General features: G+C 41.3%; 1 protein-coding gene across 4 annotated transcripts in view; it reads right to left on the reverse strand.

The window, feature by feature from the left end:
- Positions 1-20,604, reverse strand: part of APP (amyloid beta precursor protein) — a 139,780-nt gene that overhangs the window by 66,465 nt on the left and 52,711 nt on the right. For all 4 annotated transcript variants that reach the window (XM_033146881.1, XM_033146883.1, XM_033146880.1 and 1 more), the window contains exon 3: positions 13,641-13,770. In XM_033146881.1, coding sequence (XP_033002772.1) covers positions 13,641-13,770 — 130 coding nt within the window. The remainder of the gene's footprint in view (positions 1-13,640; positions 13,771-20,604) is intronic.

The raw sequence follows: 20,604 nt of genomic DNA on the forward strand, positions 1-20,604 counted from the left end.
CCTAGTCATTGACAGCTGAATAAGATCAAAATTCATTTGTTTTGAAGTGTTGACTTGTAATGATAGGGAATTACATCAGAATGAACTTATTGATTTAGGTGTAAAATAAGCGGTCTTGTGAAACCATTAACAAAAACGTTTTCTCTGCTAAGAGGCATTCCCGTTTTCTTTAAGTAGTCCTATAACTGCTAGCAATCAATGACTTGGTCAGCCCACTGTTTCTCAACAAAGGCCTGATTAAGACATAAGGGCTTAACTACAGTTTAGCATTACAAGAAGCAGCCTTGGGTTTGTCAGCTCCTGCTTCCCTCACCTCTTTCAGCTTGGCTGTGAGGAGTTCAGAAGCATTTCTCTCTAAAGCTGCTAGCATATTATGCTTTTCAGGACTGACTATGCAATCTGTAACATGACAAGCTTCTCTTGTGGGCACATGCTGACAGAAATATATTTTACAATACTTTTCTGCCATTAGACAACAAATAAGCTAAAAGCAAATATATAATGTTTCAAGTAAACTAAAACAGCTTCAGAGGTTTTGTTACATTTTCCAAACACTCAAGCACAATTATTTTGTGCCTTGGGAACTTGGGTACTTTTATGTTCATACCAATCCCACTTTGAGGTTATCAATGCCCTGTATATTTGAAGGAGCACCTTCACCCCCATCTTTCCAACCTGGACACTGAGATCCAGCACCGAGGGCCTTCTGGTGCCTCTCTCACTGCAAGAAGTAAAGCTACAGGGAACCAGGTAGACCAGGAGTCAGCAAACTTTTTCAGCAGGGGGCCGGTCCACTGTCCCTCAGATCTTGTGGGGGGCCGGACTATTTTTTTTGGGGGGGGGGGATGAATGAATTCCTATGCCCCACAAATAACCCAGAGATACGTTTTAAATAAAAGCACACATTCTACTCATGTAAAAACACGCTGATTCCCGGACCGTCCGCAGGCCGGATTTAGAAGGCAATTGGGCCAGATCCGGCGCCCGGGCCTTAGTTTGCCTACCCATGAGGTAGGCAGTCTTCTCAGTAGTCGCGCCAGATGTCAAGGAGATAAGTAACTATATAACCTTTAGAAGACACCTGAAGGCAGCCCTGTATAGTGAAGTTTTTAATGTTTAATATTTTATTATGTTTTTGTATATGCCGGAAGCTGCCCAGAGTGGCTGGAACAACCCAATCAGATGGACAAGGTAGAAATAATAAAATTGTTGTTGTTGCATGGACAACTGTGGTCAAGCTATCCAGGAATGGCTATAGTTGTCCCTACCACCCTTGGCTGGTAAAAGGCACTCTGGGCCACCAAGAATACTTGTGCCTCCAATGACAAGAGCTGGACTCAGAAGCACCCTTAGCTATGCGAAGAGAGTGTGACTCCCTGCCGCTCGGGCAGGCAGCTTACCGGCTACCTGGATACAACCACTCAACCATACAGCCTTCATCTTGCCAAGATTGAGGCTCAGTTTTTCAGCCCTCATCGAGGACCTGCGCTCACAATAATTGAATTCACTATTAAATTTCATACTTTTCTGCAAAAGTTTACATGAAAGCGCAATCTATAATAATTTTAATAAATAAAAATAAATGCATTGCCTGATTTATTAAACCAAATTCACTTCTTAATTATAAACCTGCACCTTAGCATCATTCACACTCTGCCCAAATTTAGGCAAACTGTGACTCCCTATAGATTTTGGAGCTGGCTTTCATTCTCTATGTTAAGAGAATATTAAGGTTCCCATAGTAAGCTACTGAAAACAATGGGAGTGATATTAATTCTACACAGGTTATGAGCTCTATGGAAAGCACTGGGAAGCTGGCCAGAGAGTTAAAGAATAACTCTGTGCTCTCCAGTTCACCACAGGCTTGAACCAAAGAGTGGCCATTTTGAAGAGCGTTTGCTGGTTTTTATTGTATTTTTAAAAATAGGTTGGGACTCTTTCTGCTCTTTGCCTGAAGCATGTAACTGAAAAGGAAGGATAAAGCAGCGCTACTTTCCTGAAGCAGAAGGATTCCCTCCACCTCCAAACATCTGTTTTTTTGTGTGGAAGGGATGTAACACTACTGGCATGGAACATGGACTCGCTTGCAAGACTTTCTTTCAAAGGATACATGTGGCTGGAAGTATGCTTTCGACTCAGTGTTTATTTTAGAAGGCTCTCAGAGACAATATTAATGATATTAAAGGACATGTAGCCAGTCAACTGTAGATAATGTTGTCAGGCCCCATATACACCACTGGATCCATTTTAATGCATAATTCAACAATATACATTTCTCTCAAATTAGCTAAATTGACAAAAACATGAAACGTAATTAAGATACACAGGAAAATATTATAAGCAGCCGCATGGATGGATCACTTAGCAATTTAAAGCAGAAACAACTGAATGCTGTTTGCATATTGCTATATAGTGCCTGTGCAATTAAAGCAGAAATCTAAATGTATCCTATTCATAACATAGACTCTTAGCCCTGTTTAAAATGGAAGTGTTTTCTAGGTTGATCTTGCTTATTTAGAGTAATCTAAACATTTAAGTTTTAAATATAGAAGAATTCAGCAAATGTTGCTGCTTTTCTGTCTGGTTACATCTTATTTATTTATATTTAACAAAATGTATAGACCACATATTCAGCACAGCATAATAATTTCTAAGCTGCTTACATTAAATGGTATAAAATATTTATAGGGAAATACCAGTAAAATAATTAGACTTTATGGGGGGAAAGCTAACATAATAAAATTATCAAAAAATATAAAACAAGCAGAGTTTAAAAACCAGTATAAAAGGTAAAGGTAAAGGGACCCCTGACCATTAGGTCCAATTGTGTCCAACTCTGGGGTTGCGGTGCTCATCTCGCGTTACTGGCCAAGGGAGCCGGCGTACAGCTTCCGGGTCATGTGGCTAGCATGACCAAACCGCTTCTGGTGAACCAGAGCAGCACACGGAAACGCTGGTTACCTTTCCGCCGAAACAGTACCTATTTATCTACTTGAACTTTGACGTGCTTTTGAACTGCTAGGTGGGCAGGAGCTGGGACCGAGCTCACCCCGTCGCGGGGATTCGAACCGCCGACCTTCTGACCAGCAAGCCCTAGGCTCTGTGGTTTAACCCACAGCGCCACCTGCGTCACTAAAAACCAGTATACACAATAGAAATTGTATGCCTAGGTAGGCTTGCATAAACAGAAACCCTTTTAGCAGGCATCAAAAACAGAACAGAGGTGGCTGCCGAATATTAATGAAAACACATTATTTTTCCAGACACACTAAGTGTTATTCATATCTTACTCATCATACATATAGATACGGGGGATGCATTTGCTTAGGAAAAGCTTCTTTAACATGCTTCTTTAACATTTGCAGATGCCCATCTAAAATTCCCCTGAAGTACTGTATTATTTTCTTGTTGCTTATTCAGGTTTTGAATAAAAACCATTTCCCAGTATTTTATTCCTTCACGGCTGGAGTTTCAAGTCTAGGTGTTTACGTGAACAGGCCTGCCGTGCAACTTTGGATTAATGGGTGCAGCAGGAGAGCCACATCACCATGGCTTCTGATAGTAAGTCAATATGTAACATCCTAAACATTTATTTTCTGGAGCACCGAAATTCATAAATGGATATTATTAAATCTCTCAGGAAGTGCGCAAGCTATAAGTGTTTCTTCCATCAAGCAGCACAGGGGTCCTCTAAGCTTATGAAGACACTTCAATCTTTCCCCAAGGGTTGTTTTGGTTGGCTCAGGAGACAAGTACCAACACAGTTGGACTCCTACCAGGCCAATGGGTAGAATGACACCCCTAAAAAGACTAGGCACAGCCAGTAAAGAAACATCTTTGTCTGGTCACCTTACTGTTTCCTTTTCACCAGAAGAACTGAATGCATGCTATGACTCAAGCACAGTTACATTATTTTAACCTGCACTTCCAAAACCATAAGCTGTTGGCTCTTCGTTATGACAACATTACATGATGAGAGGAGGCTTTAAAAAATAGGTTATGGCACAGCTGAAAAGCCCCTGTGATAGAGGAACTGGGTTGCTCAGCACCTCATATCGTTCCAAAGCAAGATGACTGAAAACTTGTCCAATAAAAAAGTTTCTCAAAGGAAACACAAATGCATAAACTGATATTAATATTGTATTCTTTATATTGCTGGGACATACCATAGAATATTGTGATTTGTTTATGGCCAACAAATAGGGTAGGAGGGGAGACAACAAATGAACATTGGTTTTAAAACAACCTAACAACCTGCAGTTTCTTTGCTCCTCTGGAAGACAAATCCTGCTTGTCCAACAAGCCATGGTTAAAACAAATGGTTTGTGTTATGTCCAAATGGGGCCTATGTCAACAACACCCACAATGCTACTGAGCAATGCAAAAATGAACACAAACATATGTTGGGCTGGACAAGACATTGGTCTGTTGTATATGCACCTGAAAGCCTATTGGTCACCACAGAGCCATGTTTAAACAACAAAAGGAATTTAAGTTGTTTTGTAGCACCCTGATTGACTAATTATTATGTCAGGCTTTGGTGAAGTATAGTCCACACAATTGGATCCTCAGTTTGTAAGTGTTTTTCTACAAAGGTGTAGAAGGAATAAAAAGTTGCAGACTGTGGAAATGGGGAAGATGTGAAAAATTGTTTGTAACAATTCAATTAGAGCTTAAAATGTATCCAAAGTCAGTGCAGCAACCATTCACAGCTGTAGTAACTGAAGACAAATATGTTAAGATTATAGTGCTAAGCAAGTAACAACTTTAGCAGACCTGAAAGCCACTGTACTTGCCTATCTTAGTTGACACATCTGCATCTGACTCACATACTGTAGCAAAACTGTTATAATGGGAACACAGAACAACACATAGAACATTTGCCTTGAGTAAGATGATTCTCTGGGGACGCCGACAGAAACAATCCCAGAGATGCATATTTATGAAACTGAAGTATATAACAACGCCTGAAAGTTCCTTCTACAAATGTCAATTCAAATAACTGCTCCGTCCAAACCACCAGTAGAAAAACAAAGGATCACATTACCTTTTAAGAACTATCCTAATCGTATTAATCCCATAAACAAAGAGTAGTATTTTAGAGCATCTTTTCCTTTAGTATTCCCAAAAGGTACTGTTGCTGAAAGGTACTGTGTCAAAATGGAAGTCAGTGAGCTATGAAATTAGCACCTTGCTTGTGTTTTCGTTGCCTTTTATTCTCCTGCCTTAAAAGGGAAGCTTAATTCTTATACCCAGACATCAATATTAAGTCAGGCTGAAATATACATGCGTATTCCCAAAATGCATGCATATTATGCATAGAACATATCGTGCAATCTCAGGCAGAGCAGAAATTAACAACTAAAGAACATGACTTATTTTTGAGGATTTCAAGTATATAATCACCTAGCTGTAGACCAGTGGTTCTCAAACGACTTTCTCTGGGCCACACCAATTTTTTTTATTGATAAGAAATACTTTGGAAATGAAAACTAGGATTGTCCTCAATATCACTTGATGCTCTTGCTCTCATTCTGAAAAGATCCTTATACATATTTTGCAAAGAAAATATATGATACTATATTATGCAATATACTACACTGAAACATTTAAATGTTTCTTTGATTGTTCTAGCATCTTCCCACCACACTTGCCATCCTCTCCTGCCACACCAGTGTGGCGCGCCACACCCTTGGAGAACCACTGCTGCAATCATTGTGATCCATGCCCCAGATAACACAGGATCTCTCTCTTTTATACTGCTTCATTCTAAAATAGATGCTTGAAGAGCTACCTGCAACATGATACTATTTAGTGGTATTTTTTAAAAAAACAATAGAAACAGGTCTAAAATTACACAGCCCAATTCCAGTTGATGATAATCTTCACCTTACTAATCATCCAGACCATGTCACTGCTCAACAACTGAAGAAGCAACACTAGCATTTAGCAGCTGCTGCGGAATTGAACAGTTCATACTACATTCCCAAGGGGAGGGCTGGCGGAAACTGCATTCCCACTGAGCCTAGGGAACCTTGAACAGGAAGATCAAGAAAGAGATAAGAACAAACAGCTGCTCAGCTTGCACTCACTTAACATTCTTTGAAGCACTTGGAAATTCCTTCACCTAGTGCTTGGTGTTCCATAGTTTTGCACTGTTTTAAGCCGGTCTCTCACTATGCTGGGGCTGATGGAAGTTGCAGTTCAAAACATCTGGAAGGCACAGAGGTTGGTGAAGGCTTTAAGAACTGTATTTTGTACACACATTGAGGCCTTTCCTGGAACCTGTTTCACAAGAAGTTCTACCCTTCTGTAAATGTAAACCTTCCCAAACAAGAACTGTACACAGTATTTGCTCCAAGTCAAACTAACAAGGACTGCCATCTTCCACATGAAACTGTCTGACTGCTTAGATTCTACTGGTGCCAATGGAAAGTTCCCCCCCCCCAAAGTCTTGTAGTTGCAAATTGAGGGGGATCACAACTGAGAAGAGGTGAACCTCCCCTCTCTACACACTGGGATCTGATGACAATCACTCCCCTCCCCAACAACACACATGAAATTAAAAGAAAACATGAGATGTAGCTACATGCTATGCATTAAGAGTAACATGCTGTTTGTCTGCTCTCTGGACTTTGCACAGGTTGTCCTTTCTATCTGCTTTTGACTTAATTTGCTTAAGCTAATTTGCTTAATTAGTTTTTGGCTGAGTGTTGTGTCCAACTGTGGCCACCATGTATACTATATTGTTAGCCTGTTGACCCACAACACAATGACCAACACGCAAATACTGCTTTACATTTTGAGGTTTGAATTTTTTTGTGAGGAAGGAACACTCTTGACATCAGAATTTATTTATTTTTTTCAAAGGTAGTTGCTTACTCATAAAAAGGTTGATTTTGCAATTAATGTAGATTTTGCAGTTAATGCAGAAACAAGAACATTTGAGATTTTACAGCTCTGATACCACTTGCATAAATGATTCGTACATAATTAATTGTGTGTTAGTAAAGGTAAAGGGACCCCTGACCATTAGGTCCAGTCATGTCCGACTCTGGGGTTGCGGTGCTCATCTCGCGTTACTGGCCGAGGGAGCCAGCGTACAGCTTCCGGGTCATGTGGCCAGCATGACAAAGCTGCTTCTGGTGAACCAGAGCAGCACACAGAAACGCTGGTTACCTTCCCACCGGAGCGGTACCTATTTATCTACTTGCACTTTGACGTGCTTTTGAACTGCTAGGTGGGCAGGAGCTGGGACCGAGCAACGGGAGCTCACCCCATCGCGGGGATTCAAACCGCCAACCTTCTGATCAGCAAGCCCTAGGCTCTGTGGTTTAACCCACAGCGCCACCCGCATTATGCATGTTACTTTGACATAATTATCTTGTTCTCTACTTTTCTCTTGAAGCTCCAACCATGCCACCAATATTGAGATGGACTGGAAATTTAACAAACCATCTACTCCATTTTCTCCAGTCCAATGCCACACCATTTCCTTTTTCCACACTAAACCAGTGATGGGCTACGTGGCCCTTCAGCTGTAGCTGAAATCTTACAATCTGGATCTTGCAATTTTTCCCAGGTCTATCTTGTTAACATAATTATATTATTCCATTTTATAGATTCCCAGTAAGAAATGCTAATACTGCACAAGCCTTAAAAGAAATATTACTGGTCATACAGCTCGGTTTCATGTAAACAACTGCGCAATTTAACAAGCTCTAGTTCCTGTTCCATGTCTAGTTTTCTGACTGGCTCTATAACCCAGGTACAATGACTAACACCCCAACCAGCCACGACACTAGGAATATACCCTTTCTGTAGAAGTACGCCTGTCACCATTGCAAAAACATACCCTAGAACCTGTGCTGAAAATGTGGATGAATGAAAAAAGAAGTGTTATTGTATGCTTGACCTTCAAACGTCAACATATCCATCTTGTAAAAATATTGCACATTTTCACATCAACCAAGTGCTGTAACCTTCCCTGGGGAGATGTTCTGAGCTAAGCGATCATATCAGCTGAAAGCTGGCAGGTGCCATCATTGTGCTGCTTTATGGAAATCTACTAAGAATTGCCAGATTCCAAAATGTGTCATTTCACATAATGCAGTCCTGCACAAAACCATTCCATTAGTTCACAGCTCTTTTTCTCTCTCCAAGTGTTTCAACAACAAGAGCTGCTAAGCATAAAACATTAGCTTTTTCTATTGCTACTCCAGCAAAGCACAAAGAGCCATCTGAGAAATCTTTTGTCATAATGAAAATGGAACGGACTGTTTCAAATATTTGATCGTAATCCTAACTTGTGACGAGGAAGAGCTAAATTCCTGCAAATCGACATTAATGAACTGGTTCTTGCAGGGTGAATGTGTCGACTTTTGAAGGTCAAGAGCACAAACAGTCAGGCTTTCTATAAAACTGAAAAAGGGAAAGCAAGTAATACAGAAAAAAATGGGTGTCCAAAATTACACATTGTGTTTAAATGCATAGTTTGCACTTGCATCTTTTCCAAACAGGAGCCACTAACTTTGGGGGGGGGGGACAGCCCAGACTGTGGTATGAGGTTAATGCCCTTGACCAGGGGTCCCCAAACTAAGGCCCAGGGGCCGGATGCGGCCCAATCGCCTTCTAAATGTGGCCCGCGGACGGTCCAGGAATCAGCGTGTTTTTACATGAGTACAATGTGTCCTTTTATTTAAAATGCATCTCTGGGTTATTTGTGGGGCATAGGAATTCGTTCTTTTTTTTTCTTTTTCAAAATATAGTCCAGCCCCCCACAAGATCTGAGGGACAGTAGACCGGCCCATGGCTGAAAAAGTTTGCTGACCCCTGCCCTTGACACTATGATCCTGATTTTTTAAAAATTGCCGCCTCCTCCTATTGGCTGGGAAGGAGGTGTTAATTGGGGCCAACAACAGCTTCTCTTTTAGCACAAGGATGTGAGGGGACAATTTTCATTAGGCTAGAAAGTTCAGCCTTTTCTCCAGCCCTACCACAGTCCCTATTATCATCACCTTGCTCCATATGGCTGCTGTTGTTCTTCTTAAGGTGCAACTATAAGCTATGTGTTTAATGTGATGGGAGGGATTCAACGTCACGCTAAGTTAAAGCCTCTTAGCAGTGTGCCAGTTGCACAAGAGAAGGAAAGGAAGCCAGCATGGTTTCCATGACTGGTTGCACAACAGACATGTTGTAGCCATGATACAACCTGTTGCACAACCAGCTTCTGCTAGTACAACTGTTGCACTGGATTTCAGCTGCACACCCATTGCTCTTCCTCTTACTCTAGTGCAACAGCTCTTGCATTAGCAGTCATAGAACCAAGAATCTGGGCCTAAGTAGTTTCATCTTAAGTTCCATTGAACCTAAGTGTGCAGTTCAGAGGCACTTTTATATTTAAGCCCCACTGATGTGAATAAGACAAAAAAGAACACCTATTATAGGTGCTGCATTTGGAAACATGAAAGAAGGCTGCCAATCTAGCTTGCTTTCTTCCTATCTGCAGCAAGAGTTTTGACTTTTGACAAAGCCATCTGCTGGTGTGCCTTTTACATCATACCAGACTGTGAAAGGACCATACCAGACGCAGTTTGTCTGAAGGGACCATCTGGTCAGAGAATCTGAAAAACTTCAAAGGCCAGACACTTGTAGACCTCCATCTTGTCAATAGCTGAGGAAAGTGATTATGCACCTTCTGGGTCATTCCTGTAGGCCCCTTGCCATGGTTTGGCTAATGCTGCCCACCACTCTGGCATGCCCCCGTTGGCATCATCTCATTGTACCAGTGCTGTGTCCACTACCAATGCTAGGTTATCCCGTAACTTAAATGCAGTTCTGTTGACCATGCCGAGACTTAATGCATTCTTTATTTAAAAGCAAAATGGAGCTCTGTAAGGCTTGTCTCTCTCAATCACACATCTAAGTGGAGACAGAACCAATTTATGAGAGCACGATAAGCTAAATCCACAGTGACATTAAAATTCTGAGACACAATTAGTTAATCTTGTCTCATCGATCAGGCAGTAGATAGGAAAGCTACTATCTGGATGTATGGCTCTTCGTAGGGAAAGCTCATTTGAAAGGAGAGAGGCGACTCCAAGTAAGGGGAAAAGCCAATAATTGCTTCAAGAAACAAGCTAACAATAGCAACATCTGAGTTGTATGGACAACCCTTAAATGGAATATTCTTAATGTGGATTTTTTTGGTTTACACCTGTGCTTTTTTATGCCCAGAGCACATGTTAAAGCTGTGGCCCATTTTTAGTCAAAATAAAATAAAATAAAAAATTCCTTTCAGTAGCACCTTAAGAGACCAACTAAGTTTGTTCTAGGTATGAGCTTTCGTGTGCATGCACACTTCTTTAGATACTGAAGAAGTATCTGAAGAAGTGTGCATGCACACAAAAGCTCATACCAAGAACAAACTTAGTTGGTCTCTAACATCCTCACACTGACACTACATGTGAGGACTAGCCCCACCCATACCCCTGTGTAATAAAGGAGATGGCAGCAAAAACCATTCTGAAACTTGGATATTGAATAAAAAGATTAATGGGGTAACCTTTAGAGAGTATCTAGCGTAGAGCTAGTTCTGTCTTTGAATCAGATGAAAGTGAAATACATTCATCATGTGAAATGACCTGACATTTTATAGTACTAGCAATTTTGACAACATTGCCGCTTGTATGAATGGCATATTTTAAAACCATAACTGATTTTATCTATAAATAAGGGAAGAAAGAGAAATAATCTCTCACCTTTTAGCTGCAGCTAAAGCTAAATATTGGAAACAAAAAACAAGATACCACAAGTAACTATTTCTTACTAAACTATTGGGATCCTACTAGTGCAGTTTCGAAATTCATTATTCAATTTAGAGATGTATCTACAAGAGATTTAGGCTCCAAGCTTACACCCATGTAGCTGGGAGTAAATCAATATGGTCTGACTGTGATGTCAGGTTCATGAGGAAGATACTATTCTTTGAAAGAAAATATTAAAGATTACAAGTGAGATCAAAGGTTATACCAGTTGATGCAATGGGATTTTCCTTTCTCCCTGTAATTCCACCTTCCCTCCAAATCTGCTTGAAGGCTCCCCAACTTTCCATTGCAGAGGGTCTGGGGGAGAGAAGGGAGGGAAAGTCCCATTGTTGAAGTGTCTGTTGCACAAACAGAACACAATTACTGCATGCCACCCATTCTATTATATCAGGAAAGTCTTGTTAGACAAGATTATTGTAACACTGTGTCAAATTCAACTTAACAGTTGCACTACTACCCAACACAATGGGACTTCCCCACTCCCCACCACCACCCTTGCAAATTGGCGCGGGGGGGGGGGTTCAGGAGAACCCCCAGAACAATGTGCAGGGGCAAGAGGGAGGATGTTGAAGTGACAGAACTGACAGAACAATTGTAATAACATGACATGGAATTCTACCCACTGCTTCCAGGTGTAAAGCAATGCAAAACTGGCATTTCTCTTCACTGATATAAATCAGGATCTCTTATAAATTCAAAATAGTCACAGAATTAGTGTACAGTTTTCACAGATTACAGGTTTCGCTTTTTAATTGTTTAAATAATTTCTACTTTCCATGCTCTAGCCCCATTAACTCGAAGCAACCCCTGTAAGCTAATAAACTCAATCGATATTGCTGGATCTTTTGCTATGTGCAAGATGCTTGCCTGTCATACTGTATAAGCCATTTCACTAAGGAATCAGTCAAGTGTTGAAGGGCTTCTCCGCAACAAATCCCCAAAGGGCATTGCTGAAGGCCAGCACAAAAATGGATCATGGATATTCTCTGGCATGAGAGCAGACATACGTCTGCTAGTCAAATAGTAATTCTCACCCCTGTGAAAAAGCCAAGCATCAAACAGCATAAACGGACTGAAGGAACTTCAGCAGCTCTTGAACTAAAATGTAAATGTAGCTGAAAAACTAAAGTTGAGGGTGAGTAATGTGCCTAAGAACCCTCACAAGCATGCCCACTAACTAAACTTTCATTAAATTGCTCCATAAAGTCAAGCAAGCACTGTGCTTTCAACAATATTATTAAGTTCATCTTCTTCTATAAAAGTTATCCACCATCTCACCATTCTGTTCTGCTGCGCTACAGTCAGAGCATGGACCTAGCAGCCTATGACCTATAGACATTCCATGGAAGCATCATGTGGGGGTGTCTTCCTTTTCCAAAAATGCTTCCTAGGCTTCCCAGCTGTGCACCACAACCTGAATTTCAGGGACTTGCTGTTGAGTCAAGAACCTGGACACAACCAGAAGCTGATCATTTAACCACACTGGAAAAGGAACCTCTGTAGCGATGGAAGAGGGGAAATGTATCCTCCTTTCAACCTTCAGGCAAGCAGTTGGGAGGTAAATGATGTAATTGGGGATTGATGAGCAAGACAAAAGAATGAGGCCAGTGGGGCATAACCATTTTGTACGTAGAGGATCACTGGAGAGTAGTCCCATTTGCAAACATATGATTTTTTATTCCCAATAACTTACTACTCTCGAAATCATCTAACCCACAAGACAACTGACTCCTCCAGGCATCAACTTACATCCACTACTTTCCATCTCACATACAGTATATTCTGGCGTATAAGACTACTTTTTAATCCAGGAAAATCTTCTCAAAAGTCGGTGGTCGTCTTATACGCCGGGTGGAAAATCTGTGGTTGAGTATATCTCAAACTCTATATTTTAACTGGAAAAGCTGGGGGTCGTCTTATACACCCAGTCGTCTTATACGCCGCAATATACAGTATTCTAGAAGCTGAAAAACAAAGCAATGTGAGAGATGAAATAATGTGAACTAAGACCCTGGCAAGCAAAAGTGATACAATTTATTGCACATAAAACTGCAGCAATTAATCTCACAACAAGCCTACTCGTCAAATTAGGATGAAAAGATTGCAACTTGTTCAAGGCAATTCATTGCACTCCATAGCAGAATGGGGCTTGGAATCTAGTTTCTCCATGTGCAAGCCCTGGGACATTATCTAATTTATTATAATTATCTAACTTATTGACTTGAGTTATAAGCCAGTTCACCACACTACAAACCAGCAGAGAAGGAAGGAGCGGCTGCTTGCTACTCCTCCGCCAACAGCAGCAAAGGGCTGCTCATCCCTCTGCCGCCACCCGCCTCACCTGAGTATAAGCCGAGGGGGGCTTTTTCAGCATTAAAAATGTGCTGGAAAAGTCGGTTTATACTTTATATACGGTACACACAATCCAGCCAGTTTAACACCTTTAAGTCCCACAGATATCTATGTAAAAAGTTAAGCAAAGGTTTAAATGGTTCCTACCTGAAACCAAACTACCAGTAACTAGAAATGCTTGATTCTGCCTCAATCCTTTTCCAGATTAACTGCACAGGGAGGTAGTGAGAACATTTTGTCTCAGGGATTTTCTTGCTGGTTTGTTTAGAGTAAATACCACTTAGTCCACATATACTATGCAATTTAATTATTACGTTTCCAAAATGCAACACTTAAAAGCAAAGGGAAAAAAGCTTGCTCAGTGGAAAAGCGGGACAGGGGGGTGTTTGTGGAGGAGGATAGAGCAAATATATGCAGTTAAAAGTCATAGAAAATATTCACGAAGTATTTGACAATACTCACCTAAGCACCTATATGGAACTACAATGTGAGGGTGACTTCTGCATTGTTTCCATCCCCGCTTGCACCAGTTCTGGATTGTTACAGGTTGATTGGCTTCAACAACATTGGTAATTTGCAGTTCAGGGTAAACCTGTTAATCAAAATGCAAACAACACAGTTAGAGACACATTATTATTATTATTATTATTATTATTATTTACAGGGATGCATATTTATTTAGAATAGAATGCTGAAAAACATTTCCTAACTTACCGGTAGTTCCTCAGGGCAAACACTGCCTAAAATTTTGGAACCTCTTTTTCTTGATTATTTTCCAAGGAAAGATTAGATAAATATTCATGCAGGAGGCACTGAATGCAGGAAATGAATGAATGAATGAATGAATGTGTATTTGGAGCTGGGGGTGGCATAGTTTTGTTTTGTTAACATTTTCATTAAAGTTTCCTTGGTTTTCAATCGTTTATGTGCAATGTTTCTTTTTTCAAGGTATATTTTGTTATGTTTTCTAAAGTTTATGTGCAATGTTTCTTTTTTCAAGTTACGTTTTGTTATGTATTGAAGTTCTCACCCTAGACCACCAGGGGTGTTGTGTATACAGGTGAAACTCAAAAAATTAGAATATCGTGGAAAGGTTCGTTTCTTTCAGTAATTCAATTTAAAAGGTGAAACGAATATATGAGATAGACTCATGACATGCAAAGCGGGGTATTTCAAGCCTTTTTATTATAATTGTGATGATTATGGCGTACAGCTGATGAGAACCCCAAATTAACAATTTCAACTTTGGGGTTTTCATCAGCTGTATGCCATAATCATCACAATTATAACAAACAAAGGCTTGACATATCTCTCTTTGCATGTCATGAGTCTATCTCATATATTAAACTCCAGTAGCTAATGAAAACAATTGCTTACATAAATGGACTTTTCCACAATATTGTAATTTTTTGAGTTTCATCTGTATAGTTTTCACTCAGGTCCACGTCAGTTAATTTAGGCGGGAAACCCTGGGCTGTTGTTACAATGTTGTCAGCCAGCTGGCTATAAAAGCAGGCCGGCTGAGCTGTTTGTGTTCAGTTCAGTTCCAGCTTAAGAATAAAGAGCTGCTTGAAGAAATCTCTGTGTCCACCCACTACTTAATACATTTTCTACAGATCAGTTTCATTTGTTGAGACATTAGTGTTACATTAAGAAGAAAAGGGGGAAAGAGTTGGAGGGGGGAATTATTATTGAGGTTTGTGAAAACTTTTTAGCATTCTAATACACACCAGCCTATCCACAGTGCATTTTGCAAACAGGGCGTTGTGGAGTTATGTTTGCAGGGGCGACTTTCCTGTACTTGTTTCTAAACACAAGGGGAGTCGTTTTATTGAATTTACATACCATTTACATGCAACAAAGAAAATAATCATATACCTCCGCAATTAAATGTTAATTTATAGCGAAATAAATTTTGTCCCCAGATTTAGATAACTAATTCCTTGTACCATCTTGTTGTAATGACCTTGTCCATACATTAATGATACTGATTTCTTGTAGTTTTCTGTAAGAATGATCCATTATGTTTACAGCTTGTGTGTTTATAAAGGCCAATACATCTATTTTCAAAACCACAAAGGCAGCCAGTGCTGTTTCACATATCCAAGGAAAGCAATGTTATTAACATCAATTCATCTTCCCCCCACAATCAAAATTATTAACCAGCGTAATACATCTCTTCCTTTCTTCATCCCATGTTTTGGTTTAATAACTACAAAAGTAAGAAACTCTCCAGTGGGACTAGCAAACAGGAAGGCAGAAGCCATGTGGATGCAGTAGGATCACATAGGAGGAACCAACATGAGCATCAGAAGTCAGGCTGGGGGTCCAACCTTCATATGCATATCCAAGGTATTTATTCTGAGACCTCCGGGTATAGGGCAGTATATAAATTCAATAAACAACAAACAACAACAACAACGGACCACCATAACAACAACAACGGACCACCATATCAAATTCCTAAGAACTGGGCTGTGGGAATGGCTTATCAAGTGGTGGGTTACATCACAATTAATTACCACTCGATAAAGAGTAGTCTGCCCTCACCTACCGAGATCGAAGGTGCACTTTGATGATATGGATTACATACTGTCCATCTGTTTCAGTGGCCAAGGAGTGATTTTAAAGGACTAGCAATCTATACAAAATACTTCAGAGAGAAAAAATGTTTCCCATGATTTTGTTCATGTACAAAATGAACAAGTTTTGTTAGAAGGAAGATTACCGGCAACAACAATAATAATAAAAAAAGATTTTCTTACCAAAAATTTGAAGAATGTTTGGAAGATACAGCTAGTGAAAAATACAGCATGTGCCAGCTGTTGACAGAAGTGAATTATGGAGCCTGAATTTGCTTCTTTGTAGTGTTCCAAGCACAATTCAAGTGGCTGCTATTAATCTGTGAAGCCCTAAATTGGTTGGACTCCACACACCTTCCGTGTACTTAATTTCTGAAATGGGAGATGCCCAATTCTAATTTTTCAGCATATGCTTTATTATAGTTCCTTCTCCTATTATTCATTTTCCATACACAGCAATGTATCATCAATCACACAGACGCACCTACTTTAAGATGCAGTAAAATATACGCATTCTGCCAAAGCTGACTTTGGCTATTAGAATTAAATTTCCCTCCCTCCATGTCACCTTTTACCATTAACTGATGTAGAAAAACAAAACAAAGACAGGCTCCATGTTGCAGATTGGACAAAACAGATTAAGGGAACATACTCCATTTCTACCTGTTGTATGCTGTTGGAGTAGCCTTCTTTCACCATCCACTGAATGAACATTTATAGGATGAAGAGCGGATTCTAATTCTAATCCAAAAATGAGCTGCAACATACAAATTGCAGACATCACAGAAATTACCTCAATGTGGAAAGTGTTTTCTGCCATGGCCATAAGATTAGAAAACTTCTTGTGTGGCATGGAAATGGAAAATCTATGGCACAGATTCACAGGGTAAATCGTTCAATATATTATAACTAAGGCAGAAGAAGTGGCTGCTTTTAAAAAATGTGTGCCTGTGTGTGTGTTTGCCATATACTCCATGACAACTCTAAAATCAAGCTTGGGTAGCTGGTCAAGCAAGTCAATTATTTCACAGCAGCAGAATGATTTTGTATATTTCAGATTTTGTACAATTCATCTCCCAGATGTTAAAACGGCCGTTGTAATCTTTTTTAAAGAATAAATTCTCTCCGAGGTGCAATCTCTTAAGAGCAGCATAGGGGCTGCATTTTTTCTACAGCAGACAGTAAAGCGCTTGAAAGATTACTACTCCGTTAAGATATCCCTGTAGACTTACTGATGCACTGCTTGGTTCTAGCATTCACCATTTAAACTAGCATGAATCAGAAGTCTGTATGATGTAATATTTCTGAAACACATGATGTCATGGCAGCACTTAAAAAAAAATTACTGTTCACAAATAGTAAGGCCCATCGTGAGAAGGTTTAGCTGCCAGTTTTAAAAGCTGTGTAATAACACTGAGAAAACAAGACTGCATATTCCGCAAGGTCTTAAACCTGGGTGACAGCTTCACAACACCTCTGAACCTGGTGAGCTGCACAATTCTTTTTACTACCGTGATACCTCGGGTTACAGACGCTTCAGGTTACAGATGCTTCAGGTTACAGACTCCGCTAACCCAGAAATAGTACCTTGGGTTAAGAACTTTGCTTCAGGATGAGAACAGAAATCGTGCTCTGGCGGCCCGGTGATAGCGGGAGGCCCCATTACCTAAAGTGGTACCTCAAGTTAAGAACAGTTTCAGGTTAAGAACGGACCTCTGGAACGAATTAAGTTCTTAACCAGAGGTACCACTGTACAGTATATATTCTTTGCCTTGTGCTGGCAAGCAAGATTATTCCTGCATCTTACATGGATCATTTGATGAAGCTACACCAGGGATGGTGAACAGGACCTCCCACCTGTCAATCCCCTAACACTGCAATGACACCCATGCTGAGGAACAGCCAGAAGCAATTTAATGCTCCTTGGCAGACAAGTTGCCACCTGCCCCACACTTGATGTCACACAGGTGGGCATGGTTTGGGGGAAATGGCCTCATGGGTGAAATTAGCACCTAATTAGCAAGTAGGTTCTCCATCCCTGAGCTACATATGACTGTATAGAAGGCTCTCTTCGCATGTATTGAAAAGTGGCAGTTCATTGAATAAAGGTCTCTTCCAGCCAGCCAGCCTTGAGGTTCTTAGGACAACAGCATCTCCTACAGAAAGCAACTGAACATTCTACTCCATCATATCTATCTTGTGAGTTTGGAACAGGCTTAATTTTCTGCCTGTGCTACTTTCTTGTCTTATTACGAAACCTAAGTATTTTAACAAGGTCATTTAAAAAAACTGAATCATTTCTTTATTGAACTTAACATTTTTGGCCTACACAGTCTCCCATCACCTGATGCATATTGAGATCATACTGTCCTGCCATCTCTGTAGGCACAACCATCTTATTTCACTCATCTTCCATCTTGACTAGAGCACGGAATGTCAAGTGGCAGGCATGTAACAAATATCCCTTATTTAGTGCCGAAAGCCCACCCCTCACCTAGCTTTAAATGGCTGCATGGTGGGTTCTTCACTATGTATTACAACAACGCCACCCACAAATATCCTTGGCAGACACAGAAGCTCTCCAAGGAACAAAAAGGATCAGTGTGGTAAGCAACACTGTTTAACAGAAGTGGAATGACAGTCACAACAGAGATATTGTTCTCATGAGTCACCACATCACAGCCATAACAAGTTGAATATGAGTAGGGCTGGGCGATATTAGGTTTTCAACATTCCGGTATATCACCAGCCAAACAGTTTGGCGATATCCTGCAATGTTGAAAAGAGCTGCATTGGCCCCAGCCTGCGAGGGCCCGGGTGAGACTGCTTCAGCTCTCACCGCACAGGAGCTAAGGTGCTTTCACCCCAGCCCGCTGCTCAACTGGGGGGGGGCACGAAGGCTCCCAGCCTCCAGCTGAACTAGCCCTCCACTCCCCAAGATGGAGGCAGCCCTGCGACAGAGCCTGAGAGGCTCTGTTTGCAAGGCTCCCTTCGCTGGCAAGGTAAGAGGGTGGACAGCTGCCTCCTTTTCTTGGGAGAAAGAGGCTGCTTGCTCTCCCCCCCCCATGCCCAAAGATGGAGGGAGCACTGTGATGGAACCTGACAGGCTCCAGAGTCAGGGCTCCCTTCGCCTTCACTGGCACAGCCCTCTCAGCCGGGGAGCACAAAGACTCCCGCCCCCCAGCAAGACTCTCCCCGCTGAGCCTCCCGCTCCCCAGCTGAGGGAACCCAAATCCTTCTCCTGCTTGCATGCTGGCAGGAGGAGGATCAGGGCTGCTCAGCTGGGGAACGCAAAGCCCTCCCCTCAGCTGAGGGAGCCCGGATCCAGAAGAAGAGGGCGAAGAATTGGAGTTTCCTCAGCCAAGAGCGGTTACAATTGAACGAAGTCCCCACCCTGCCACTGGCTCATGCAAGCTGGTGGCGGGTTGGGGGCTCCATAAAACTGCTTGGCTGAGACGAGGGCAGCCGCGCTCTCCTCAACCAAGCACTTTAAAGAAAAGGAGAGAGGAGCAAGCTATATCGGCACCTGGCTGATGCAGCTTGATTCTCTCTCTGCGCTGGCATGAGGAGCAGACCACAATGGCAGTTTCACTGAGCAGTATATTGCTGGTGAAACTGCAGTGGCTCCGAGTCCCTCTGCCTTCAGCTGCAGCTTGTTTCTCCCTCGCTATGCTGGAGGGACTCAGGATCAGTGGTGGTTTCACTAGCAATATACCACTGAATGAAACCACCATTTTGGTCTGCCCCTCCTACCAGTCCTGGGTGATACATCAATATATCACCCATGCCTAACTACGAGTGGCAGTCATAGCTTCATGGGTAATTTTTGAGGGGCCACATGTCAGCAGTGAGCAGGCCCAAAGCCACTCAGCCCTCCCCTCCAATTCACGCTAATACACCCATGCCACATTCACACATACAACCACACACACTGGCATGGCCTTTTAAAAACTCTGGATGAGTTTCCCACCCCAAACTCAGGCCTTTTCTCCTGGGAAAGAGTGATAAAAAAGTTAGTGGAGATTCATAAATAGAGAATTGCTACAAGCAAGCAGTTTTTGCAATTACAGCAGTCACCACTGCTTGAATTCTGAAAATTCAACATCTTCCCTCTCGTATTTCTAAGGCTCCACCAATGAAGGCTTAGTTAAAAGAACAGTAAATGGAAATAAAACAACCAAACACAAATTCATAACATCTCAAGGTTTTTGTGGAGCAGACTTATGATTCTTACATATCTGTAATTTGGATTACCAGTGCTTTTTATTGCCCCAATAAATTGACTGGCAAACGCAGCTGCAAAGAGAAGGCCTTTTTTCAGACACTTCCCGAACGTTAAGAAAATTGCTCATGAAAACATCATCCAGGGTACTTCTTCAAAGACACTCATATTGGAGAAACTTCAAGCAGAGCTTGAAGGGAAAGTTCTCTACAGACAGAAAGGCTTGTAGTTAAAAAGGAGAAAACCACAAGTTCTATTCTGGTATTCCAATCTCCTCACATGTAAACACAAAGGAGAAGCAAGGCTGTGCTGCCAAACCCCACCCCCTCCAAGAGTTTAGAGCCCTCCAGGAAGGTGACAGTGACTGTCTGAAAGAGAGAGCCTCCTCTTCTTCTGGAGGCTTCTCACACAATTATGAAGACTGCACAGTTAGGGTCGTGTACTTTTTAATTCCTTCATCAAAGAAATGAGATGCATTTCATGGGCCTCAAGTTTCTTCATATAAGTTCTAGGGACAAATTCATATATGCAAACTCCTGATCATATACAGCAGAACATCAGCTTAAACTGGACCCTGAGACTACACCTAGAGACAGCCTTCAGCAATTTCCTGGGCTGCACT

This window comes from Lacerta agilis, chromosome 4 (assembly GCF_009819535.1).
Source record: "Lacerta agilis isolate rLacAgi1 chromosome 4, rLacAgi1.pri, whole genome shotgun sequence".
NCBI classification, from domain to species: Eukaryota; Metazoa; Chordata; class Lepidosauria; order Squamata; family Lacertidae; genus Lacerta; species Lacerta agilis.